Source organism: Ruditapes philippinarum, unplaced genomic scaffold (genome assembly GCF_026571515.1).
Source record: "Ruditapes philippinarum isolate M1 unplaced genomic scaffold, ASM2657151v2 ctg3813_1_1_1_1, whole genome shotgun sequence".
Classification (NCBI taxonomy): domain Eukaryota; kingdom Metazoa; phylum Mollusca; class Bivalvia; order Venerida; family Veneridae; genus Ruditapes; species Ruditapes philippinarum.
The window spans coordinates 15,118-42,680 of NW_026857040.1; the positions used below are offsets into that span (position 1 = coordinate 15,118).

The 27,563-nt window shown below is 32.1% G+C and overlaps 2 protein-coding genes and 1 long non-coding RNA gene across 3 annotated transcripts; 2 read left to right on the forward strand and 1 right to left on the reverse strand.

The window, feature by feature from the left end:
- Window positions 1–6,233: 6,233 nt before the first annotated feature.
- Window positions 6,234–10,392, forward strand: LOC132748606 (uncharacterized). Its single transcript, XR_009628287.1, has 3 exons — window positions 6,234–6,372; window positions 7,312–7,369; window positions 10,315–10,392. It is a non-coding gene; the product is annotated as an uncharacterized LOC132748606 (long non-coding RNA).
- A 27-nt stretch (window positions 10,393–10,419) lies between these two features.
- Window positions 10,420–14,096, forward strand: LOC132748608 (lithostathine-1-like). The gene is made up of 5 exons (XM_060738220.1): window positions 10,420–10,424; window positions 11,039–11,129; window positions 12,244–12,373; window positions 12,783–12,876; window positions 13,839–14,096. Exons 2-5 carry the CDS (start codon window positions 11,042–11,044, stop codon window positions 13,863–13,865), a joined length of 339 nt encoding a protein of 112 aa, XP_060594203.1. The 5' UTR covers window positions 10,420–10,424; window positions 11,039–11,041; the 3' UTR covers window positions 13,866–14,096.
- Window positions 14,097–21,443: 7,347 nt separating this feature from the next.
- Window positions 21,444–26,717, reverse strand: LOC132748611 (uncharacterized). The gene has a single exon (XM_060738224.1). The coding sequence runs from the start codon at window positions 26,715–26,717 to the stop codon at window positions 21,444–21,446; it is 5,274 nt and encodes a 1,757-aa protein (XP_060594207.1).
- Window positions 26,718–27,563: the final 846 nt, after the last annotated feature.

Sequence of the window (27,563 nt, forward strand, 5' to 3'; positions counted from 1 at the left end):
TGCTGTTCGTTTACAAACCCTATAATAAGTAGATAAACTGATAGCGAACAGCAAGGATCCTGATCAGACTGCGCGGATTCGCAAGTTGGTCTGGATCCATGCTTTTCGCAAACCCATTATGTTGGTTTTGTCGTGACACGGCTCATATCATTTACAGCCTATGAAAAAAAAAGAGAATAAAATACTTACCAAGCAACATTTTGTACATAACTTTAATATCTTAATGATCTGTCAAGCTGAAAATATAATAAATAATTTGGCATACTTTGTGTTTAGTGCTTTTCAACAACAACAACAACAGCAACAACAAAAAAGATTTTTAAGTGTTATAACTTAAAATTGTGCAATGACTTAATATCATGAGGTCTGCCATGGTATAGATAGTAACAATATTTTACTTAAACATAATTTTACTTGTACAATATTTCACTCCATGAAAATGTTTTAATATGTATATGTTGTTTTGAACTATAGGTCTTGTATCAATAAACGTTTTGTCATTGTCAATGATGTACTGGTGATACATATGATGATGATGTACTGTTGATGGTGATGATGATGATGATAATGATTAAAATAATGATATGCTGATAATAATCATGATAATTACGAACTAGTGGTGATGATGATGATGCTTTTTTTTCAGATGATGACGATTTATGATATATTGGTATTGTTGTTGATGAAAATAGGGATTATGTATTGATGTTGATGATCCGTTGATAATAATGATGATGATGATCTGATGATGGTGATGATGATGAAGATGCCCCATAATAATTAGCAATTTGCAATTTGAACTTGTGTCGCGCCTAGGCTAATTTATCATTTGCCGTAGACTTTACAATATTCAACTTATTTTTGGCGAAACTCAAAAGATGTTTAACATGGAGTCATATAACTTTACAGGACTGTTGGCCAGCTTGTGTGTCTTGGATTTTGCTTGTTTTCGTTTACTTTTAAGCATTGTAACACTGCACTTTGGGGTCAAACTCACTTTGGGGTCTGACCCCAAAGTGCGTTACGTACTTTGGGGTCCGACCCCAGAGTGCGTTACGCACTTTGGGGTCCAATTTCGACCCCAAAGTGCGTTAAACAGGTACATATGCATTTTTTAACATCAGGCAAACGACCGCACTTTGGGGTCATAGAAAATAAATGTTCATTATGTTTTAAATAATATATTGTAGTCGAAGCCAATGGTAAACAAAAAATCAAGATATTAAATAGACACAAACATGTGCTCTCATCAATAGGGATTTAGATAGTCTTGATTAGTCATGTTAGTAAGTGAAGAACTTTCACCAAATTAATCACCAAATAAAGAATTTGTATCAATTATTAAGCTTAAAATTATTTTTTCTCAAATTTTCCATTTATTTTAAAAGAATGTACACCTTTCATTAAATCCATTGTTTTTAGCTATATGCATTATTTTCCCGTTTTTATTTACACATTTTATAGAAATATGATAGTCTTAGCAAAGACAAAGGTATAAATTCTGAGAAATCTTAGTAAGACATTTCAGTAAAAAATGTGCCTGATAATATGTTGAAAGAGCCATTAATTCAGCTAAATTTGACATATAAGAAACTTGACTAGGTGTAGATGCGGCTTTAAATAGTAGTCCGTACTGGCAGTACTAAAAATATCAACTATTTAAGTAGACGCACATTAAGAGCGGAGCTTTAGAATAATGTAAAATTCTCACTGGGGTATAGAGGGGATTGTGGGGTATCGATCCCCCCGAGTGTTAAAAATAACGTTTTAAAGGCCCATTATGCTTTTATTTGATTTTCTTTAAAGCTTTTTCATTTTGATGTTCCTCTATATTATCCAAAAAATACACATTGGCCAATTACCTGAACCATCTTTTTTCATCTGTTGTTTTTTGGCAATGATGAGTACAGTTATAGTGAATTAGTATTTTATATGGAAGTTAAATACTACAGTGTTTTGACTTCTTTATGACAAATAATTTCACATTTATCGCTACTTTTATTCAGGTGACAAGCATCTTGCATTTCTCCAGATGCCATTATTTTAACATTATAAAAATCATGTTTGCTCTTTCTAAAGAAGTATGTAAGATTTCCCATAATAAAAGCCCTCTGGCGAACGGTTGTTACGGAGCTTACAAAAACCCTTAAGTTTGTTGATAAGCCTAATAATGTATTTGTAAAAAAATCACTACATGTATTTATAGTCCGATCGAAAAAAACTTGATGTTTCACCAAAACATTGCAATAGAGTATATTTATAGTTCTTTGGAAAAAAATATTAACTGCATTTTATTTCATTCCCAACATATTTAAAATGGGGCTCAATATGGCACCAAAAGTTATCAAGTAAATGACCGACAGAAAGGGATATTTTTCGCAGCATCTTTTAATTCTAGGAATACACAATTTCTGTACTAGAGTATTTTGAACGGTGGCATAAAAGTGACATTTGTAATTTTTTTGGATACTTTTTTTGTTTTTGTACATATTTTTTGTTTGTTTGTCGTACATATTTTTTTAGTTTTGAATACATACTTTTTTTAGTTTTGCATACAAATTCTTTTTTAGTTTGCATACATATTTTATTTTAGTTTTGCATACATATTCTTTTTTAGTTTGCATACATATTTTATTTAAGTTTTTTTGTACATATTTTTTTTGTTCGTACATATTTTTACATGACGCCATTTGCAAAGTAGAGGTTATGATAATTACACCATTTGTAAAACACCATTTTCAAACACTTCGCCATCTGTAAATTACAGTACCCCATTTGCAAATACCAACATTTTCATTTTTGGAGGTATCAAAAAATAACAACACTTTAGTATATATATATAAATATATAGTTCGCGGTAACCCAAAGAAAGGTTCTACATATGGTCAGGATGTGGTTAACATTTCTCAAAAGGTGCCTCAAAATCCTTCATGGGGTTTCGGAGATGAGGAGCGGACATGAAACCCAAGTCTTTATCCTTTGGACTGAAGATGTGACCCGACCTTGAGCCGGCACACCTGGCATATAAGTTCTGCACATTATCTAGATGTGCTAAAGAACTGACCTAAGTTTCATAATTCTCAATTCTCAGGGGGTGGGTTGAGTGGTGCATATTCATGGAATAATAACTGATCACCAATCAACAGCCCTTTCAAAATAGACACTTATATTATAGTATATAATAATAAAAAACAATAATTATATAAAATCAAATAATATAAAAAAATCGGCCGAAAAGGGTCGGCCGAATCCAGACTTGCACGACCGAAAACGACTGGGCCGATTCCAAAAATGGGCCGAAATGTGACCAAACCTCTGTGCTAGTTTTATACTCACCTGTGGGCTGTTATGAGATTTGAAGGCTGTTTTGATTGGCTAAAATATGTATGAAAAACAAAAATAAAATATGAATGCAAAACTAAACAAGAGGGCCATGATGGCCCAAATGGTCGCTCACCTGTATATAGGCCCCCCAACCCTCCCCTCCCACCCCCCCAATGTTGCAGGGCCAATTTAACCCAAGGGCTTTTATTTGCACAAACTTGGTAGACACCCATAAGAAGTTGTTTCATGCTAAACATCTAAGCTCTAGCTCATTGGGCTTTTTAAAAGAAAATTTTTTTTAAGTTTTTACTATACACATTATAGTTGAAAACAATGACACCCCTGGGGCCGGGCCAGTTTTGACCCTAGGTCTTTTATTTGAAAAAACTTTGTAGACACTCACTAAAAGATGTTCCATGCTTAATATCTTAACTCTAGCTATTTGGGTTTTTTCAAAGAAGATTTTTTAAGTTTTTGCTATACACATATAAGGAAAATCAATGACCCACGGGGCGGTGCCAATTTTGACCCCAGGGCTTTTATTTGAACAAACTTGGTAGACACCTATTAGAACATGTTTGATGCTAAATATCTTAGCCATAGCTCTTTGAGTTCTTTAAAAGAAGATTTTTTAAGTTTTTACTATATGCATATAGGGAAAATCAATGACCCCCGGGGCGGGGCCAATTTTGACCCCAGGGCTTTTATTTGAACAAACTTGGTAGACACTTATTAGAAAATGTGTCATGCTAAATATCTTAGCTCTAACTCTTTTGGTTCTTTAAAAAGAAGATTTTTTTAAGTTTTTACTATATGCATATAGGGAAAATCAATGACCCCCTGGGGCCGGGCCAATTTTGACCCCAGGGCTTTTATTTGAACAAACTTGGTAGACACCTATTAGAACATGTTTGATGCTCAATATCTTAGCCATAGCTCCTTTGAGTTCTTTAAAAGAAGATTTTTAAGTTTTTACTATATGCATATAGGGAAAATCAATGACCCCCGGGGCGGGGCCAATTTTGACCCCAGGGCTTTTATTTGAACAAACTTGGTAGACACTTATTAGAAAATGTGTCATGCTAAATATCTTAGCTCTAACTCTTTTGGTTCTTTAAAAGAAGATTTTTTAAGTTTTTACTATATGCATATAGGGAAAATCAATGACCCCCTGGGGCCGGGCCAATTTTGACCCCAGGGCTTTTATTTGAACAAACTTTGTAGACACCTATTAGAACATGTTTGATGCTCAATATCTTAGCCATAGCTCTTTGAGTTCTTTAAAAGAAGATTTTTTAAGTTTTTACTATATGCATATAGGAAAATCAATGACCCCCCGGGGCGAGGCCAATTTTGACCCCAGGGCTTTTATTTGAACAAACTTTGTAGATATCCATTAGAACATGTTTCATGCTAAATATCTTAGCTCTAGCTCTTTGGGTTCTTTAAAAGAAGATTTTTTAAGTTTTTACTATATGCATATAGGGAAAATCAATGACCCCCCGGGGCGGGGCCAATTTTGACCCCAGGGCTTTTATTTGAACAAACTTGGTAGACACCCATTAGAACATGTTTCATGCTAAATATCTTAGCTCTAGCTCTTTGGGTTCTTTAAAAGAAGATTTTTTAAGTTTTTACTATATGCATATAGGGAAAAATCAATGACCCCCGGGGGCGGGGCCAATTTTGACCCGAGGGCTTTTATTTAAACAAACTAGATAGACACTCACTAGAAGATGTTTCATGCCAAATATCTAAGCTCTAGCTCTTAGGGTTTTTTAAAAGAAGATATTTAAAGTTTTTTCTTTCGGTTGCCATGGCAACCAGAGTTCTGCATGGAATTAAATTCTTTGAACAATTTTTAAAGGTGACAACCAAAGGAACATTCCTGTGAAGTTTGGATGAAATTGGCTTAGTGGTTTATGAGGAGATGTCATATAAAGTAAAAGTTTACGGACGGACGGACGGACGGACAACGGACGGACGGGCGGACGACGGACGAAAAGCGATCACAAAAGCTCACCCTGTCACTTTGTGACAGGTGAGCTAAATAATATGTATGCAAAACTGAAAAAATATGTATGCAAAACTAAAATAAGATAAGTATACAAAACTAAAAACAAAAAAAATTGCAAATGTCACTTTTATGCCACCGTAATTTTGTTATATGAACACAAATTTTAGATATTTCAAGTGGTAAAATTAGTGAAACTTTTATCACTTAAGCATCATACAGTATTGACCGTCATCTTGAACTTCACCTCAAATATTCCAATGTCGCAGATAGAAAATAGGTCAGTACTCAGTATTTAAGCAGAACTCAGATGACACCTTTAGACCTCTTGAACCCAAAGTGCGTTGATATGTAGCATATTAACGCACTTTGGGGTCAATTTCTCGATTTTAACCCCAAAGTGCGTTGGGCCCCAAAGTGCGGTGCGAAGTTTAACGCACTTTGGGGTTGGACCCAAAGTGCGGTGTTACAAAGCATACTTTGGAATATTAAATTGAAAATTGAAATTTTATTTATATTGAGGAACATTGGAATATAATTCGATGTCGTATTTATGTCCCAACCACTTTGAGTAAGGGTATATGTAGAATCTCCTTTGTCCCCCTGCCATGGTGTCATGATGTACGTCATTAGACTGACATAACAGCTGGTGTTTGGGCATTCGTGTTGACACATTTATAGTTTATGTAATAAAATTATGCTTTCGTTGGTAACATACAAATAGCTACATAACTGATAAGAAAACTTCATACATGTCTACAAACGTGTTTTATTTTTCAATACTTTATTAACGTTACTGTTTTGATGTTATCTGTTCATCAGACATATACAAAAAAAATGTAATTACTTTCTCTGATAAATCAAGAATGACATCACTTTAATTAAATTTTCAAACGTAGATAAACAATAAAGATATTGCCTCTGGCATAACCATTTTGTTTGATAACTTGTGAATCGTCCATAACAAAATAAAGTTCAGATTTAACAGTAAATTATATTTTTGAATTATACGAAAGGTTCCGGCGATTGAAAAGGTACTGTTTATTTTAACCTAACTATATTGTTATACATTTCTTTTTACCAGAATACGCTTGCATATTGATTGTTGATTTGAGTATTTTATTTTTTTTTTACTGCTGGTAAAATTTTTTTGATGACAATCATAAATTATCAATGTACACAGAGATTTAGATCTAAAAAATCAACAACACAGAATTGAGATATTGTTTATTATAGTGACAACATTAAACTCGTCGAGAAGTAATCTATTTCTTACAAGAAGTAATAATCGTGTTAATGAAAAAAACGTTAATCATGCTTTCAAAGGGCTTCTCGGAAAATACAAAACATTGTGCACTGTAACCAATTGTTCGCTATATCAAATGTTTTTTTTTTCAATTGATAGTATTTACACTTTTTCCTATTATTCTATTTACGAGTTAATGTTTAAGTTGGTCATTAAGAAAATGTTGATTATAATTCAAAACTTCCATTTACAAATTCTTATTGATACAATAAATACTCCTGCTTTTTGTATACGGTGATTTTCATAATTTTTTATGCCGCCAAAATTGTAACAGGTCCAACCACCACAATCGTACTCTTCGTTGTTGAATGGTGACTCATAGAATAACATATGAGCTGTCTCACGACAAAACCAACATTATTGACTTGCGACCAGCATGGATCCAGACAAGCCTGCGCATCCGCGCAGTCTGATCAGGATCCATGCTAGAGAAACTGATAGCGAACAGCATGGATCTTTATCAGACTGCGAAGATGCACATTATGTTGGTTTTACTTATGACACGGCTTATGTGTTCATAGCGGGAGAATAGTTAATTGTTAGACACTATTCTGATTCAAATATTAAACATAAAGCATTAAACATAATACAATGCTTATTGACAAATATACCAGTTTTATTGTTTTCCTTCATCTATTTGATACATGTATATTCTTTTGTTTTACAGCAGAAGATGAATACCAAGGTTACAGTTCTAGCATTTACATTGGTACTATTGTTCCAAGGTAAACATCTTTTTTTTAATTATTGTTCTTTTAACATCAAATAAATAACAAAAAAAAAGCGTTTGCATTTGTTAATTGTCATAGGTAATAATTTTTACGGCCCATTTTACTTTTCATAAACGTTCTTTCACGTCCTGTTATTAAAGGGTATACAAATGAATTTTTTTTATAAGATTAATAAACGGTAAAATTATGCTTCCATAATTATATCCTTGATTGTCAGAATGTCACTGCCTTTTAACACACATGAATATTGTACTTAAACAGAATAAAATATTCTTGATTGTATTGTAATGATGTCCTTAATATAATATTTGTTTTTAAGGAAATATACAAAGTATGTTTTGTACATGCATTTTGGAAGTATCCTTTTTTTTAAAGTTAAAAAAAAATATTTTTCTAAAAAAAGTTATAAAGCAATAAACATTTTAAAGCATATATTTTATAGCCCTTACTTAAATATTGGATCATTTTTTAGAAGTGATTGATAATAAGGATAATTAAGAATATGCTGTGCTCAGTTTGATAACATTTGTAATTGCTTCGCAGTCTCTTTGTAAATATAGAATAAACATGTTTTAACTTTACACAAAGTAGATATGTTATGTTTTAAATTCTGCATTCTATAGGTGGCCACAATATGATATGAATACGTAGTGTTATAAAAAACTAGCATATATTTTTTAGAAAGGACCAACTTTACTTGTTCCGTAATAGGGAACATAGCTTCCCATACATAGTTATATACTCTTTATTTCCACATTTGAGTGATTTATTATTTTTGTTGTTGTTGTTGTTGATTTACATAGATTAGAACTATTTGATAAACTTATAATGCCTATTTTGAATTATGGTAGCGAGGTTTGGGGGTTTATTCAAGGTAATAGTGTAGAACGAGTACATATGCAATTTTGTAAACGGATTCTTGGTGTCAAAAAAGTTACTCAAAACGATTTTGTATTTGGTGAACTAGGTAGAATATCATTAAAATCATTACGTTATTACAATATTGTAAAATTTTGGTTAAAGATATTGCATACAAATGAAAATAAATATGTGAAGAAAGTTTATACATTACTGAAAAACGATTTTGAAAATTTTCCCAACAAAACTAATTGGTGTTCACTTGTAAAACATCTTCTGTGTGATTTAGGTTTTTATGATGCTTGGTTAATGCAAAGTGTGGGAAACTCTGATTACTTTTTATGTATTGTAAAACAAAGATTAACAGATCAATTCGTACAGAATTGGTCGAGTAGATTAGATAACTCGAGTAGAGCTCTGTTTTATAAACAAATATCTGACTTTAAATTTCAACCATACCTTAATTTTATTCATGTGAAAAGATTCTGTAGTAGTGTAACAAGATTAAGAGTATCATCTCATAGGCTTCATATTGAGACTGGTAGATGGACTAAACCCCATAGTACACCATTTAATGAAAGAACTTGTTTTTGTTGTAACGTCCTAGAGGACGAATTTCATTTTGTATTGGAATGTAAATTATATAGTGATATAAGAAAACGTTTAATACCTACTTACTATTGGAAAAGACCAAATATGTTGTTAAAACTCATAGGCTTATTAAATACGGAAAACATTTTGTGTAGCACGTAAGTTTGGTAAATATGTGCATAGCGCTTTTGAAATTAGAAAAAGAGAAGTTGTATACAAATCGTAATCAATCTTCGTGATGTCCATAAGTGTAATTTTTATAGTATATTTATTTTGTATGTATATATGTGTATGTATGTATATGTATGTGTATATGTATATGATTACATATATGCATGATAGCAAATTTTAAAGTTTTTTCTAAAAATTACTCCACGAACTCTTCTTCCGAATAATCACGATGTAACGTTCATACGACTATACATTACAGAATAATATTGTTGTATTTTTAACTGAGCATTAGATTTCGAGCATTTAAAGAATATCTCTCTTCAAGCTGTATGTTGATCTTGTGTTTTGTTTTCGATAAGATCAGGATACTTACAGTATGCAAATTCCTATCTAAAATATTAAAAACTCATAATTTTATGTTGGTCTTGTGTTTCGTTTTGACAAGATCAGGATATGACTAAGTATGTAAGGACTCATATATCTAACACACATAGTTATTTTGTTGACAAGGAAGAGCAGGGGTAGTTTTTAGAAATACACCACATACATAATTTTTGTAAACATTTAGATATTATTAGAAATGGATTATTAAATACTAAGAAATTTCAACATGCAAATGAATGTAAACCTTCTCCGTTGTGTTGTTTAAAACTTGTTTTGAAATTTATTTTTCTACACTGTCTTGCCATATATATATTGTATTGTGTATCCTCACTGGCCATGTGGCCCTTATGGAATTTGGAAAAATAAAACATTATCAAACTTATTCAAACATAATAATACAATGTTATAAAGTGAAACTAAACAATTAAACATATATAAATTTTGCATAATTATGACAAACATTGGTGTTAATAACATGCATAACATATTGGTTAAGTACAGATCAAATTTTATACTTAAACTAGAAGTTATCAACAATATATATATAGATTATATGAGTACATAAGTATTTACATTTTCATTATACATATTTTTCTTGTGGTATACTTAAGATGCTTATACAGCTATCACAAAAATGCTCGCTTGTGTATTTGATTATTGATATTTTCTAATATTTTGAAGTTAAAAAAATTATCTAAAATGGAATGATTTACATAAATGGATGAAAATAAGGTCATTTCCAACAGCGAACATCATGCCTTCACCAATAAAAAAAGATGTGGGCAGAATGGCTACATTAAGGTGGTGCCGAGTTCGATTAGCATATGATATATTTTAAATCTCCGTTATTGTTTCCTTTTTTCAAAATTGATCTGAGTATGCTTTAAATGAACAGTAATTGATTTCTTCTTTATCCTAGATTTTCTACATTTTAGGATACGTAGCACTTGATTCATGTGCGACGCCTGGGTTCTACCTGTCCAGTGATAATAACTATTGTTTCGCCTACTCTGGCTCTTAGGCAGAGAAGCACAATACGCACTCAGTAAGTTCATTTATTTTCAAGGTATAAAATTGTATATTTTCCCTATAAGTTTATTTTTAACTTGGAAATGAATTTTTTTTGTTTTTTTTGTTTTTTTTTTTTTATTTTTTTTTTTTTCTAACCGTTCTTTTCACCTGACATCGTTACGAAGCCAGCAAGCGCAATAATGGCATTTTTATAAGGGAATTACTTAACCAAATAATATTCACTGTATTTTTTAGTTTATCGTTTTTATTAAAATACAAAGAACAGCAACTCACAGTGAAGCGAAATATTTTGTTCATATACTCAGTTGCTAAAAGAAGGATGTACTTGGTAACAGGGAGAATTATATTATACTTATCTAAAGGTACATCATTGTCTAAAAAGCCTGACAATTTTAATATTTTAAGAAATTTAAAACATGGGTCTTTAATAATGGTTTTAATAATAAATTAAGGCAATTAAAATTAAAACAAAGTAGTATTTTTGACTTTCATACAAAATACTTATTCAGGTTTTCCCAAGCTATTTGTTTTTACCAGGCAAATCCGTAATAGCGATAGATTAAATTCCTAAGTATTTGGTGTTTATTATAACTTTAACAAATTAACTTGCTTTTTAATTCATACCAGACTATGTGTCACGCATATGGCAGCAAATTGGTCAACATAGAAGATGCTGATAAACTGTCAAAAGTAGCGGCATTTTTGAGTGGTATAGGCGGTGAGTTGTAACAGTAATTTAATTGAGCCGCGTCACGACAAAATCAACATAATGGGGTTGCGACCAGCATGGATCCAGACTAGCCTGCGAATCCGCGCAGTCAGATCAGGATCCATGCTGTTCGCTTACTAACTATTTACAAGTAGAGAAACTGATAGCGAACAGCACGGATCCTGATCAGACCGCGCGGATGCGTAGGCTGGTCTAGATTCATGCTGGTCGCAAACCCATTATGTTGGTTTTTCTTATGACACGGCTTATATGTTCTAATTAATCCCACATCGTGACGCGGCTCATATATTTTCCGGCCGAAAGGCGTCTTAAATCAGTTTGACTTCCTGTAAAATTTACTGAAGAACTGAATGAAGGGAGAATTTTCATTGGTCATTTTTACATTTGCAAACTATTATCGGGCATTCTATAATAAAATGTAAAGGATATTTATTTAAAATAAATCTATAATGATATTTCAGAAATACAATGTTTAAATTTTACAGAAGTTATGTGGTGAGTGGGGTTGTGGACCTCAGTTAGATCTACCTCTAGTTTTCACTATTGTTTTTAACCAAAGCTGATAAACGAAGATTTTTTGCGGTTTATCACCTAAATAAATACTGTAAAATAAAAGTTACCCATATCATTTTGAACAAATTATAGTTCCTTTTTTGATAATATTCTCGTTCCAAACAGTTGTTTTGACAACGACAAATACTTTGTTGAGCTCGTTAAATAAAAAAATTCAGATTCACTGTATAACATATTTAAATACTAGAAGTTCACGTAAAATGTAGGGTGATTTTCAATAACAAACTAAGGTTGATATCCAGTCTCAGAGGGTTTTCATATACAAGCTTAATCCCGTGGTGGGAGGATATCCGAGGGGTGTTAGGGTCATGACCTCCACGTTTACCTTTATATCGATCAAGTTTATTATACACACATGAATCTACATCGAATCATTATATATTGTAATTATGTTTTAGAGAGAAAATACAAGACATGTAAATACACACTTTTCTATTTACAAAACTAAAGCAAAAATAAGAGTTCCCTATTGTTTTAGGTTAATAATGATAATTCATAACTATATAATATAGCTACATTTCCTTTGTAGTGACCGACACAGCAAACGTGTTCATTGGTTTGACAAATATGTTAAATGATCCTAAAGTATGGGTATGGTATGGCGGAAACAAAACCGAATACACTAATTGGGCATCTGGCCAGCCAGCAATTGCTAACAGGTAAGTTTTACAACGTTATCAGCGCATTCGAGTGGCAACCCCTTCTCCAGATTTTTTATTTAGTTTTCTTGAATTCAACCTTAAAATATTTCAAAGTAGCTGATCAAAAATAAGACAGTGCAAAAGCTCTGTAGACAACTTCGTAACTTTACAGCCCGAAGTACGTTAATATGTAGCATATTAACGCACTTTGGTATTTCTTTCTCGAAGCGTTTGACTCCAAAGCGCAGTGTTACAAGCGTCTGCCGAAATGTCTCGTCAATCTCCTTAGCTGAAAGGCAAGACTCTTTTTAAATTTTTCTATAAATTCTGAATCTTAATGCGCACCATAATAAGCAATGTACATACAAATATATTCATTAATGACCTTATATCAAATAAATTTATGGTCATACGTCTTGTTTTGCAGAGATAATTGTGTCTTAATGACAGCAGGAAATCCCGACAATAAGTGGAAAGCGTCTTCGTGTTTATCTGGAGCATTTGCTGTGTGTGAACGAGAGGTAACTATGTTAATGTTTTTATAATTACTTATAGATTAAGCCTACATTAATTCTTACATGAATAAGAACACTTTTAAAGTGAGAACAATGTATTTTTATTAAATCTTAATTTTTAATCCTAATCTTTTAAACTGCTGACAGAAATACATGTATATGAATGCAATAAGCATCACCCCTCATACCAAAAAGCGGATACATAATATCCTTACAGAAGGGTTAAATATTCGAATTCTTAGAAATAACTAATTAGAAAAGACATTCAACGACAACACCTGAATGTAAATTGAATTTTTTATTCTTCTGGAACCTAAAGTTTATAAATTATGCTTTGAAGATTGATATTGAAATACCCTTATCACCAAACGGAATGTTTCAAAACTTTAAATATCAGGGATAAGCAGTTTGAGGCCACTAGTACATGTTTTTAGCGCTAACAAGACGTTGATGAGTTTCCGCTAACAGTTACCCGAGTGATTGATATTAACGTCTGTGACGACAACCGGTGTTTTATTCTTTTATGTAGATAATATAGTGGAAGGAATATCAAAAATCTTAATTCATAAAATTAATCATGTCTGATATACAAGACTGTTTATTTTACTCCTGTTATTATTTATTTATCATGTTTGAATATCTTGCCTTAAGATGTAGTGAAATGGTGAAACAATAGTCCTTTATATTGTAGATAACAATACCTCATATCATGCTCATATCAATCAAGAGTTAAATGTACAGCATCCTTCTTAAAAAGTGACAGATTTTCAAAGTTGTTTATAGATATACCATTTAAACACAAACAAAAACAAAGTTAACGTCTATTTGAAAAAACTAAACTAACACGCATTCACAGTAGGATATGACGTCATTGTAGAGAGCAATCAGTTAAAAATTGCTGTTGAAGAAGAAAACATGTACTATAACATTCACCAATATTAACTGTTTTTCTTTTTACTTCTTTGCAGGCAGAAATTGCAGACTTGCCGGCATAAACGCCCCAGTGTTTGTCAATGAATTATAAAATAAAGGTTTTCCGTTTTTAGATTTTAAAGTTTGTCTTTCTCTATCTTGTGTAAATACGAACATGTACACACACACATGCTATACATAATATTTTATATAGTTCATAAAGGTTGTTAGAGTCCTTAACAGTGATGGGATGTGATACGTTAAGAACTCGTCCATAACATCATCTATACCATACCTTCTACTGTTATATAGTGTCTGAATATTCTAATGAAGAAAAAAAAGACTTTCATCTTCTTTGTCTTTATTATAAAATAGATACACAAAGTGTACACAAACTTGGAAATAGCAAAATGAAAAATATAAAAACTCAGTGATCATTGATTCCTCCACTTTTAAACGTTAAATAATAAGTTCCGCTCAAGCCGGTGCTAGGAGGGCATAAGAGATGTTGCATTTTCCATTTTACATCATGTACAGACTGAATCAGTCTAAGTCTGCAATTTTAGTGTAATTTGGTTGTGATGAATCAGAGGGATCGCATTTCCAAGATTTTGATAAACCGTATGTTAAACATTAGTTAAAATCCACTATTTTAGACGAAATATTTACACAAACAAAAACAATGTTGATTCAGGGCGGACGTGCATTCATTTTATATGTATACGTGTATCTAATTGCGTATGTAAAACATATTATGCTCTTCAAGTTATAAAGATCAACCTATGTTTCTTATCTGTAGCAAATTACTAAAAAACCATGAAGTTTGTGAAATAACAATATTAGTAATCAATATATTGTAGTAGGATTGTATATGTCTGACAAAATTTGACATTTCAATAATCAGCATTAAATCAGCATTAACAAAACTGGTGTGTTAATAAACAATCAAATTGAAACATTTCTTCATGAAGAACAACCAACATATAACACAGACAAGTATTGCAAATGGAACTGGAGATGACACCAAAGTCAATTGGTATTTAACCTGTAAAAAGGTTTCAACGCTAAGCCTTGTTGGTACCCGGCAACCTCTTCGAAGATTTACATATTCGGCAATTTTCTATAACGTCTTACAATCGATTGGAACTTAAATACCGTAGACACGCCTCTAAAGTCGAAGTGGAAGGCACGATAATATGCTCACTTATCGAGTCTTCGACTTCAAATTTATGGGAGTGCCGACACAAAGACACCATATATTGTAGGCGAAATAACGATATTGTAATAGGCGAAAACTTCATCTGTAGAAATATCGTGATGACGGGTGAAAATCTTCGTTTCGGCGACGCCCTATATTTGTCGTGTTCGCCTTCCCCTCAATTGAGGCAAAGACACAATAAATGGCCATCATACTCATCAGAAGTAGTTCAATAAAGCCTATGTTGAATCAGGATTTCTTTAGGAATGAAGATATTAACAAAACACAGCTCACGTTAACAAGTTATGTAAACATCTATATGATAAAATCTAATATATCATATCTTCTAAATTGATCAACTGAACTATAGTCTTATTCCCTCTACGTCTGTAAGAAAAAATAAAAAATTAAAAAAAAAACTGTTTCCATAAGGGCTTATAGAGAACAATAACGGATTGGAATAAACTGTCTCTGATAGGTACATGATGTTTCAAGTAACAACATGTAATCATGGTTTCTATTTAAAATACCACTATACGATACAAACCGTACTGGAAATCCTGATTTTTTTTATAGAGATTTGCAATGCAAACAAGAAAAGTAAGTTTAAAACTAATACATGGTTTGGTTAATTGTTTTCATGAGAAGGGCAAAAAAGAACTGCAGTATCTGTAATACCCACTACCTTAAATTACGACATTTTTAAACCTTGCACCCTACAGTCCGCTTTTGTAAAGCAGGATCCGTTTAACAATACAATCAGGCTTTCGTAAATTGTTCAAGCATTTCTTAATCACGTTCAAGGTGCATCGTAGGAGCACATTTGTCTCGGAGCACATTTGTCTCACGAGATGTGAGCGACGTGCTCGTAAACATACATATTTGCGACAAGTTGGAAGTAAGACAGATGTGTTCGACACACAATTGGAAGGACAATAGGAGCACATTTGTCTCACATTCTATCATGTCTAACTAAAATTAGACTTAATCATCTTAGTATATTGTAATTATCCTATAAGTTGGCTGCTAGTCTGTCTGTTTTCTGCCCGCTTGTCTGTCCATATTTACAACCTAAAACTAAATTCCCGATAGCAGACCTACTTGAATGTATTTTGAATTACTTCAAGATCTTTACTTGAAGTCCAATTATTAAGAAACTTCTGTTATCGATGTCAGTCTTACGGTTCGGTTTATTATCATGCTAGTAAAAAGTATTTTATTTCTTTTAAGAGGGGGAGAGTGTTAGGGACTGTGAATGATTACAAACTAATTTTTTTTGGACCTTTTAATGAATATATTAGTTTAAAACAAATGATGTTGAAGGACAATATTAGCATCAAACATCAAATATGGAATCTTCAAATAACTGAAAAAAAATTCCTATGGTAACTCATGAGTTTATTTTAAATACATTAGTTAAGCATGTAATCCACGTGTTCATTTACATTTTGTAAATGACTCCTGACAAGATGGCTGCCATTTTAAGAATTTTCTTTTCATTATTAAATTCATCATCATCACATTTATTCTTGTCAAAATCATCATCACCTCATTCATAAAGATCTTAATTTAATTATCATTATCTCCTTCACCATCTTCATTATCATCATCATATTCATCATAATCATCATCATAATCATCACAATTTTATCACCTCTATCACCACTTAAATCATCATCATCATCGTAATAATTATCATCATTATCATATCAGCATTACCATGATCATCATCACGATAACAATTTTAATTTTTATTATCATTACAATCAGCGTAAGTACTCCAAATGATGATAAGCATTGCATCAAATGTTTCATCATCATCACTTTCATCATCATCGTAGACAAAATCCTATGTCCGTTATACTGTGTTCCTTAAATGTAAACAGAGGAATTGATAGGACCTTCACTTAATATATTTTTCAGTATCGCATCAAAATTATGAGATATGTTAACTAAATTATGCTCAAATAAAGGACCATTCTAGTAGGAATAAGTATTTTTGTTCAATTTCAATTTGATGCCGGTAATTATGAACTTCTTGCAATGATGATTTACAAATGGTGATAATGATAATGATGATAATTTACTGATGACGATTATTACGAAAATGGTACAGATAATGATGATGATGATGATTGTGATGATGTACTGGTTATGCTTATCATTTTTATGATGTGTCGATAATTACAATAATGATTATGTTGTTGATGATGATGTTGTACTGATAATGTTGATGAAATACTGATAAAAACGATGATAATAATGAGCATGTAATGTCATGTTGATGATAATGATGATAATGTTCTGACAACGCTTATAATGTTGATTATGAGGATGATAATGTACTGCTGATTATGACGATGATGATACTGATGATAATTCTTATGTGTGGGTGATGATCAAGCTGCTGATGCTACTGATGATAAAGTTTTCTAAATTATTTTGATGATGATTGTTAATAATGATAATGGTGATGATAATGATGAACTAGCGATGAAAACGACGATGATGACATAGTGATGTTGTTGTTCGTTTTTGTTGTTGATGTTGATGATCATGTACTTATAATGTTGATGAATTATTCATAATGATGATGATAATAATGTAATGGTGATGATGAAAATGATGCTGCTGTTCTGGTGGTCATAGGTGGTTCGAAAACAACAATATAAATCACGTGGTTATGGACGTGGAACAGACAGAGACAATAAACATTTTGTTCATAAAACGTTTGGAGAATATGAATATCAGAGAGCTAAGTTCCCTAACAGATTGGTCACGAGTGATTTAAAGTCAACAAAATGAAACACGTTGCAATAAGTGGCTAAAATTTCTACTATAAGTTACGGCTGATAATTTAATCCACGCAAAAAAACGCTTTTAAGCGTATTACACAAACAGTAGTGAAATATTATATACATGTGAAAAGATTTTCATTATGTCCATATAGTGAAAACTTTCAAAATCTCTTGTCTGAAGGATTAAGACTTAGAGCTTTGATTTTTGTATATTGTCAATATATAGGTCCTCAAATTTTGCCTTTAGTGTCAGAAATGGCCGCGCGGGGGGGGGGGGGAGGTTAGGGACATTATTTTTCCTTATGTGTATACATAAAGAAAATCTTCTCCTCTAAATTAACAAAGGCTACATATTAGATATTTGGAATGAAACATTGCATAGTAGACCTCTACCTAGATTGTTCAAATTAAAGCCTTGAGGTCATAATTTTCCCCGCCCTGGGAGGGGGTCATTGAATTTTACTATGTAAATATAAAGCAAGATCTTCTTGTGTGAAGGTACAAAGGTAAAGGGTAAATGTAAAACTGGCTATGCCCGGAGGGTCATAGGTTTTCCATTTATGTATATAATTAAAATTGAAAATATCTTTTTCTCTAAATTGAGGCTAGTGGTTAGATATTTTCTATGAAACATTGTGTAATAAACTCTTCCAAAATTGTTCAAATTACAGCCTGGGGTCAAAATTGGAAAATGATATATAATAATCTTTTTACTTATGTTGCTATACTATAAATAGCATATCAGAAGGAGCTAAGTAGCAACGTAACACGTACAGGTACCTCTTTTTCGAAACAAAATAAAAAGAGTACCATTACATGATAATCAAGTATATATTTAGATAGCTACAAGAGTAATTGACGTCAAGTTATCACTTGTAAGACAATTTGCTAGAATGACCATTTTATCAGTTTCGTTGCTGTTACCCAGCACCAGTTCAGTTTACATTAACAAGCTATATACATACGCTTAATTCATGACAATAATTTTGTTAAAGTGTATAAAGCTACACATCCGTTACAACAATTTAAGATTATATCTGAAAAAAGGAGAATACTTCCAAAAAGTTTGTATGAAAGAAATATTCTAGTAAATGATACATGTTGTAAGTTTATGGCTTTATACCCTTTAAGTAAACGCACATGTTTGTTATCCTATTGTTAAAAATAAAAATTATATTTATTACAGAGCACGTATTTTATCAGCACAAAAGGTTGGGGCAAAATAAATTCTTGATAAAAATAAAAAGGTGTTATCGTTTTTATAAACTTATTTTGTATTGTATTGGCAATTTATGTCCATGGCTGCTTGAAATATATGTTTTATATGAAATCAAAAACAATGAGGCACAACTAAAAAAACAACAAAACAAAGTCTATCAACTGAAAAAACATGAAAACAGCCTGGTGATCAGATACTGCATCATGAAATATAAAAAGTTCCTTGCCCATATATGCAGGACAGTCTGGTGATAGCAAACATTTTGCTAAACAAAAAACAACAGTGAGGCGCCGAATTTCGCTATCAACGGGCAGCCTGCAAAACACAACATATCAAGTTTATCCCCTCAAATCTAAAATTTGACAATTTAGAAAAACACATCACCATGACTTGTTTGTGTTACTGACAGCCTGGTGTACAAATACTGCCTACTTAATCAGGGCTGGGAATCAAAACTGCGTCGTATCCTACAAAATGTAAACAAACGCCGCCATCTTGGACGAAAAATGTATGTTTTTGTTTATAACTCTTTTCGTTGGAAATGACTGAAAACCAGATATATGTATTAACACGCTACACTATTTTCCGCTTCGTTCGGTATATGTTGCTTAGACAACTATTTTGTAAAACAAAAGTTATAGCGAACTTGCAACTCGAAGCGGAGCGGAATTTTTATGAAATTGTGTGGATACGACGAAGTTCATATTGCTTTATCTATCGTTTCTCCTTCAAATAAATTATATACTCGTTTTCAGAGTTCACCATAAACTTCAAAACATGATTTTGCATCATTTACTAAATTTTCATTAAAAAGAGGTGTTTATTTTCCAAGAAAATAATGATTTTACGAAATGATACGACGCAGTTGAAAATAAAATATGATACGACGCAGTTGTATTTTCATTGCAGGCTGCATATTTGTTTTAAACTGTTTAAATTATGTGCTAGGTATGTTAATAACGTCCAACAACATTTCTTGTTTACAACTTAATTCAAAAGCAGAGGTCACTCATTGGTTCCATAAAAATGGAAATGCAATACAATTCTATTAAGGCTACGTTTTTCGGTCGCATTTTGTAGCGACCCGTGATATATTATCTGTTTTTCCGCCACATTAAAATTAACACAATTCAACTTTTCTCAGTTTTTATTTTTTCTACCTTTTAAACAGTTTTTAACAGTTCTATATTTTCAATTATCCAAAATTTTAACATTATTTTTCTGCTCTTTTATTCTTATTACTTTTTAGATGTTACTTCTACAAAAGTTTCTTTTTCACTCCCAAAAATTCAAGGCAACGCCCAAAGTAAATATCTTTAGAGCCGTGTGCAAATTACAACAAAAAGCTACATCCAAAAATGGTGATGAGATTTCCTCAATTAACCAATGAAATGTCCTGGTAAAAATAACTATTTTTCTGGATATTAACAAAATGTAAACATCTAAAGCTTGATAATAAAACTATTAAATGTTAGGACAATGCCCTGTAAAGAATTTCTCTCGCGATTAGCGACACTCCCCACCAGGACAAAATTGACAAAATGTTACATTATAGCTAAATTGATAAAGTTCCCCAAATTTGTTTAAAATTAAAAGTTCAAAATATTTTATAATTCGGCTCTTTACAATGATTTTTAAGTTGTAATATGAAATATGTAAGTATGATACAGTGAATATACATTGAATTATATAATGCATATAACGCTCTAAGGTACAATGATATAATAATATGAAATATGAATAAAATTTATCGAAACATATTATCTCTGTCATTTAAAACAGTTCAAATTTTGTATTTTATCACCATATGTGAACTCCAAAATAATTGTCACTTGTGAGATGGCGTAATGATAAAGTCCTAGATTCAAGTACTAAACATCCAGTTCTTTTTATATAAATCCAAACGTTTTGAATTGTAACATCCACTATCATGTAAATTAATCATGTACTATAATATAAGCACAATATAAGTATTATAAAGTAAGTGAATATAGTAATTCCAATAAAATTCTTCATAAACATAATTTACACTTTACAGAAAGCATTAATTACAAATTTTGTCACTATTTGTTTCATCTTTTCATTTATACTAAATCCTTTTTATAAAAATCTTTTATTTTAGCATTAGCTTTTACTGCAGCTGTTCGTTTTGTACGTTTCTCTGTCTCTAGAACTGGCTGTTCGGACCTATATTTTTGAATGTTTGTATCCTTTTTTTGTTCGTTTGTTCTCTCCCCAGAGACCTCGACAGGATAAAGTTGATTAAGAGGTCTCCCAATTGTATTTCCACTCGCTAATTTCACCTTAGCAGAACGACATTCGCCATCCTTTGAAATTACCAGTTTAGAAATGTGCCCTAGTTTCCACGATCCCCTTGGTATCTCATCTTTTATTAAAACAATATCACCAACATTTGGTTGAAACATAGATTGTATGCGATGAGACTTCAACATTGTTTTTGTTTTTGTGCCTTTTTCCATATTTTTAACATTCTTTTGGCTGAACTTTCATACGGATCATATTCAGGATCACTTTCATCAACATCAACTTCAAATATTCCAGTTTTAGGATTAAGTGTTAAAAAATGTCCAGGTGTTAATGTAATTGTTGAATTTATATCGCTGTCAACATAAACAAGTGGTCTTGAATTAAGCACACTTTCTACTTCTTTGATTACCGTTTGTAACTGAATATTCGTCAACAACTTGTTACATAATGTTTTTCTCAATGACCTTTTTACTAGTCCAACTAATCGTTCATAAAACCCTCCAAACCATGGTGCCCTTTCTACTATAAAAGTCCATTTTATTCCACAATTTGATACATAACTTTGAACTTCATCACATTTTATTGTTTTCTGCCAAATTAATTCTAGCGTATTTTTAGCCAATTTGAACTGACTTGCATTGTCACTAATTATTTCCTTTGGAGCCCCTCGTTGTGCAATAAATCGACGCAATGCTAATAAAAACTCTTCTGTTGAAAAGTCCATTACGATTTCTAGATGTACCGCACGTGTAACAAGGCACGTAAACAAACAAATCCAAACCTTTTTAGGTTCCCCATTAGTTTTTATCATGATAGGCCCTAAGTAATCTAACCCAGTTCTCGTGAAAGCTGTAGCCTCTGTCACACGTCCTTTCGGCAAGGCTGACATTTGCGGCATTTTAAATGCACCGCCTTCCGTTTTGCGACATAATATACACTTTTGTAACACCCCGCGTACAGTAGCGCGACCTCTTGGAATCCAATACTTGTATCTCAATTCACTTAACGTTTGAGATAATCCACTGTGAAGCTGCTTTTTATGGACCCTCTCAATGATTAAACGAGTAACATGATCCTTTTCTGGCAGTAGATATGGATATCTCGCTGTTTCACTAAGGTTTATGTTTTCAAGTCTGCCTTGACATCTAAGTAAGCCATTTTTATCTATGTAAACTCCAAGCTGTTGTTTTATATTTAAACTCGACCCTGTTTGAATCGATTCAAATACATGTTTATACCATTTTTTCTGAATGTGTAAAATCCACTGTTTTTCTGCACAGTCTAATTCATCTATTTTTATTGAACCATTTTCAATTTTTTCACATTTCTTCAACCTTTTGATGAATCTTTGTGCATATGCAGTCACCCGAAACAATTTTGAAGCTGTTGAATAATTTTCACTGTTTATTCCAAACGGCGTACTACAATCAATATCACATTCATTTTTTGTTTGTGATATCATCATAGATTCTTTATTCTTTATTTCTGACATACATTCTTTTTCTGTACAGTCGTGCATCATTTCATTCACTTTGTTGCTTTTCCACAGATTGATTGGTTGTGATAGCCACTTAGGTCCATGCCACCATAACTTGCAATATTCTAGCTGATTTGCTGTAATTCCTCTACTTCCAATGTCAGCTGGATTTTCTTTCGTAGATATGAAACCAAATACAATGTCTCTATGACTTTTTATTTCTGTTACTCTGTTTTTTACAAACACATTAAGTCCTTTTTCTGTTTTAATCCATTTTAACACACATTGTGAGTCTGAAAACAAATACCTTCCGTGTAAATTAATTTTCAACCCTTTTGTAACGTATTCCATGCATCTTACTCCAATCAATACAGCCATAAGTTCCAGTCGTGGTATTGATATCTCCTTGTTTGGTGCTAATCGAGTTTTTGCAAATATCAAATTAGACTCCCTCGTATTTTCAGTTTCTTGTATCAGGTATATTGCCGCAGCATAAGCTTTCTTCGATGCATCTGTAAAACACACCAAATAGTTTTTTACATCCTTTTGTTTGTTTTGTGTTGAAAGACATCTCTTTACTTTCACTGACTCTAGTTTTTCTAAGTTTTGTTGTATTATACTCCATTCTTTTAATTCCTTTTCGTTAACATTTTCATCCCAGTCAAGCTTTCTGTTCCATAGTTTTTGAATAAATATCTTTCCTTGCATTGTAACCGGTGAAAACAGACCTAACGGATCAAATATTGACGCAACTTGCTTTAATACATTCCTTTTTGTAACATTTAGTTTCTTGCTAAACACTTTTGAAGTGCCTAATCCAAGTGTGTCATTTTCAATGTCCCACATGTGTCCAAGTACCTTGCTGATTCTAGAATTTGACTTATCTTCTGAACGTATATAGTTTTTTACATTTTCGTTATTTGTTGACCATTCCCTCAAATTCATTGACGCTTCATTGAACATTTTTTTCGAATTATTGTACAAATGTATTGCTTCCCCCTCTGTGCTTGTACTTGTGATAAGATTATCAACGTAAATATCATTTTTCAGTTTTGATGCAATTTCGTTTTCATAAGAGTCAAGATGACATTCAATTGTAGCACCTAATAGAAATGGACTAGATATAACTCCAAAAGGCACTCTGCAAAATCGATATTCTTCTACATTTGACATGTCTGACATTCCCTTTTCAATATCTTTTAACCATAAGAATCTTGTGACATCTCTAGCTTCTGATTGTAATCCTACTTGATGAAATGCTTTTTCAATATCTGCAACTATACCTATATGATGTAATCTGAATCTCAATAACATTTGACATAAATCATGTATCATAACTGTTCCACGGTAAAGGCAGTCATTCAAACTTTTATTTGTTGATTTTGTCTTTGCCGATGCATCATAAACGACCCTCAATTTTGTAGTTGTTTTCTCGGGAGTAAGAACAGCATGGTGTGGCAGATAATGTTTAATACTGTGTTCTGATGTATTATCAATTTTTTCGATTACACCTTTTTGTAACTGGTCTTTTATAACGTTATCATACCTTTCCATCAAATCATGTCGTTTGTGTAGTCTTGTTACTGTTGATTTAAGCCTCCCTAATGCAAGTTCACGGTTGGTAGGTAGATCATTCTTGTTTTCTTTCCATGGCCAATTCACATAATACCGTCCGTCATGATATTGTAATGTTTCCTTAAAATTTGACATGACTATCTCATCTTCGGAATTTTCAACAGGTTTTATTCCAAGTGACTCAATACTCCATAAATCCTCTAATTCATGTTTTGTTGGCAAAGCTTCATCTACGCTGGTAAATAGATTTGATTCAGAGCTTCCATATTGTAGAATCAACATGTTCACATCAGTGTGATTTGACATTTCATCTTCATCTACTTTTGTTCTGCCAGTTAATATCCATCCTAAACATGATGACAATAGATAGAGTCCAGACTGCACTTCAATTTTATCTGATTTTACAATGTCCAAATAATAATCATTTCCAATTAGCAAGTCTAATCTGTCAGTTTCACTTTCAGCTGGTAAACAATCTGCCATTGTAAGGTTTTGAGTCAATTGTTCATAATTTTTCTGTGACGTCAAGTTTATAGTTTTTCTACTGATATTTCCTGTAATATTTGGTACAATGTTTGCAGTAATTGACATATATTGTCCATTTGTCTTTTTTAATTGTAATGTTGTGGTTTTTGTCTTGATAGGCTTTGGATTTTTACTCCCAAAAGTTATCACCTGTATGTTTTGTTCTCCTGTAGATTTAAGGTTTAATCTAGTTGCCAAGTCTTCTGAAACATATGTCCTGTGACTTCCAGAATCTAACAATAATCTGACGTTTTCATATTTTCCATTTTCCTTATTTCGTATTTGTGTTGTTGCTGTTTGCATCAAAACTGTTTCATTTGATGAAAGAAGACCTGGCTCAATATTTGGGTAAGCATGGTTTACGTTCTCTTTTTCTTCGACCATTTGGACGTTTTCATAAGATTTGAATAGCGGTGGAAATTTTTGCGGACATAAACTGCTGTGATGTACATTGACTATCTTGCAATGATAGCATTTATTTCTTGTTTTGCATTCTCTTGCTTGATGACCGACCCTCAAACACTTGAAGCATGAATTTTTTAATAATTTCTTTCTATCAGCTACGGTAGCATATTTTTTACATTCATCACTCCAATGAATATTTGAGCAGTAGCGGCATTTTTTCAGTGGTTGATATCTGGAATCAGTTTTCTCTCTTGCTGTAAGTGCTGCAGCAGATGTGTTTTTTAGATGAGATAATTCATTTGATTTTTGTTCTTTGCTTTGTTTCATTCTATCATTTAATTCATGTGACGTACGACTCCCTCTGAAGTTGTTTCCTCCATAAACTGTACTGTTAATGACACTTCGATTTTTGATATCTGACTCTTTCATAGCTCTTTCTTTTGCAACAATAAAGTCATTAAGTTGTTGGCTCAAAGTTTCAACTGTCCATTTTTCATGAACACCTTTCTGCACTTCCAAGTGCAACAAGACATCTTCCGGTAGTTTTGACCTGACGATTGATACTATAATTTCTTGATTAATACTTTGATCTAATACTTTTAAACTTCTAAAATGTTGGTCTACTTCATCTATGAAAATCCTCAAATTGCTGACTTTGTTTGTAACTGGTGGAATGTTGATTAATCTTTTGTAGTGAATTTCTATGATTTCTTCAATATTTCCAAATCTTTTTCTTAAAATATCAATAGCTTGTTGGTAATTGTCATTCGTCATTGCTAATCCACTGATAGAACTTCTTGCTTCCCCATATAACTTTCCTTTCAAGTAGGTAAATTTTTCAACATCTGATAATTTTTTGTTTTTGTGAACAGCACTTTGAAAATAGTCCCAAAATTCAATCCATTTTGTTTTATCTCCTGCGAAAGATATCATATCTATTTTCGGTAGTTTTACTGCTGACAATTTTTCGTATTCTGCCCTTTTTGCAAGTTCTTGCTGATTCATTTGTGAAGATATCAATTCTTGCATATTTTGTTGTAGTTGTATTAACATATGGGTGTCTGTATCTTCCTGTGGTTTTTCTTCTATTTTTTCTTTTGCATGATACAGCTTACTCAAGAAATATTTCAATTCTACATATATGTCCATTGCACTGGAACACAAACTGCAGTCATCATCCACAATCGTGTCGATTTCATCGCTATCTCCCATTGATAATACTAGTTTTTCACTTTGCTTCTCTACCTTTTCTCGATATAAATTAATTTTGTCCATGAATGACGAAGCACTGTCTATTTTTCCGTTCAAATCACATTCCTCAGATTCTCCGTTTAACAATTCTGATGCTTTTTCAATTTCCTCTTTCAGTTTATTTCTAAAACGTGTCCATACGCCTTTAACATACCGCAAATTTAAATGTGAGTCCATTTCACTAATAGGTTCTGTGCTGTCAATTTGTTTTTCTGCCATTTTTTTTTTATCTAGACTTTTCTTTTACGCTTAATTTTTTGAACAACCCTTTCGTTAATGAAGAGCTGATGCCGAATATATTTTTACTTAGGCCTTTTTTTCTTTTAACTCTTTTAATTTCATATAATTCCTTTTTCTTTTTTTTACACCTTTTGGCTACTTTTTGACCAACCCCTATTTTTTTTCTCTCTCTCTCTTTTTCTTGCAATCTCATAATAACAACAAAACTATCATTATTTCCTCCCACAATTTTCTGGTAATTACAGTTTAAATGGGAATTTTATCACGGCCTTGTCCAGTTAATGACATCAAATTTCAACGCCCAATTAACAACTGATCCTAACCCGTGTTTCAACTCTCATGATAACACTGGAATTTCATTCATGAAATCTACACCACTTTTATTACTGTATCTTTGTAGAAATATGATCTTGGAAAATCCCCAGTCTTTTCACCTGATTTTTTTATTTTTTTATAAATGCTGTTTATTTTTCTTTGCTGTAGTTATTTGTCGTAGTAGTTATTGTTGTTTTATACACTTCACTGCTTTTGTTCTGTGATTTTTTAAAACTATTTATGACTGTTTATGACTATCACGAATAATCTTCCAATAAATTCCATATATTTTTTCCAGTCGTACTATAATATTTTTTAACCTTTTTTTATATAATCTGTTTATTTACATTTTACTTTACAGTAATCCAGAACAATCCTCTATCCTCTATCCGGTTCGCGGGACCAATTAATGTAGCGACCCGTGATATATTATCTGTTTTTCCGCCACATTAAAATTAACACAGTTCAACTTTTTACAGTTTTTATTTTTCTACCTTTTAAACAGTTTTT

Coding starts and splice junctions, on each gene's coding strand:
- LOC132748608 (XM_060738220.1), top strand. CDS start 11,042: ATGTGTCACGCATATGGCAGCAAATTGGTCAACATAGAAGATGCTGAT. Junction 12,374..12,782: donor CAGCCAGCAATTGCTAACAG/GTAAGTTTTACA, acceptor CTTGTTTTGCAG/AGATAATTGTGTCTTAATGA. Junction 12,877..13,838: donor TTGCTGTGTGTGAACGAGAG/GTAACTATGTTA, acceptor ACTTCTTTGCAG/GCAGAAATTGCAGACTTGCC.
- LOC132748611 (XM_060738224.1), bottom strand. CDS start 26,717: ATGGCAGAAAAACAAATTGACAGCACAGAACCTATTAGTGAAATGGAC.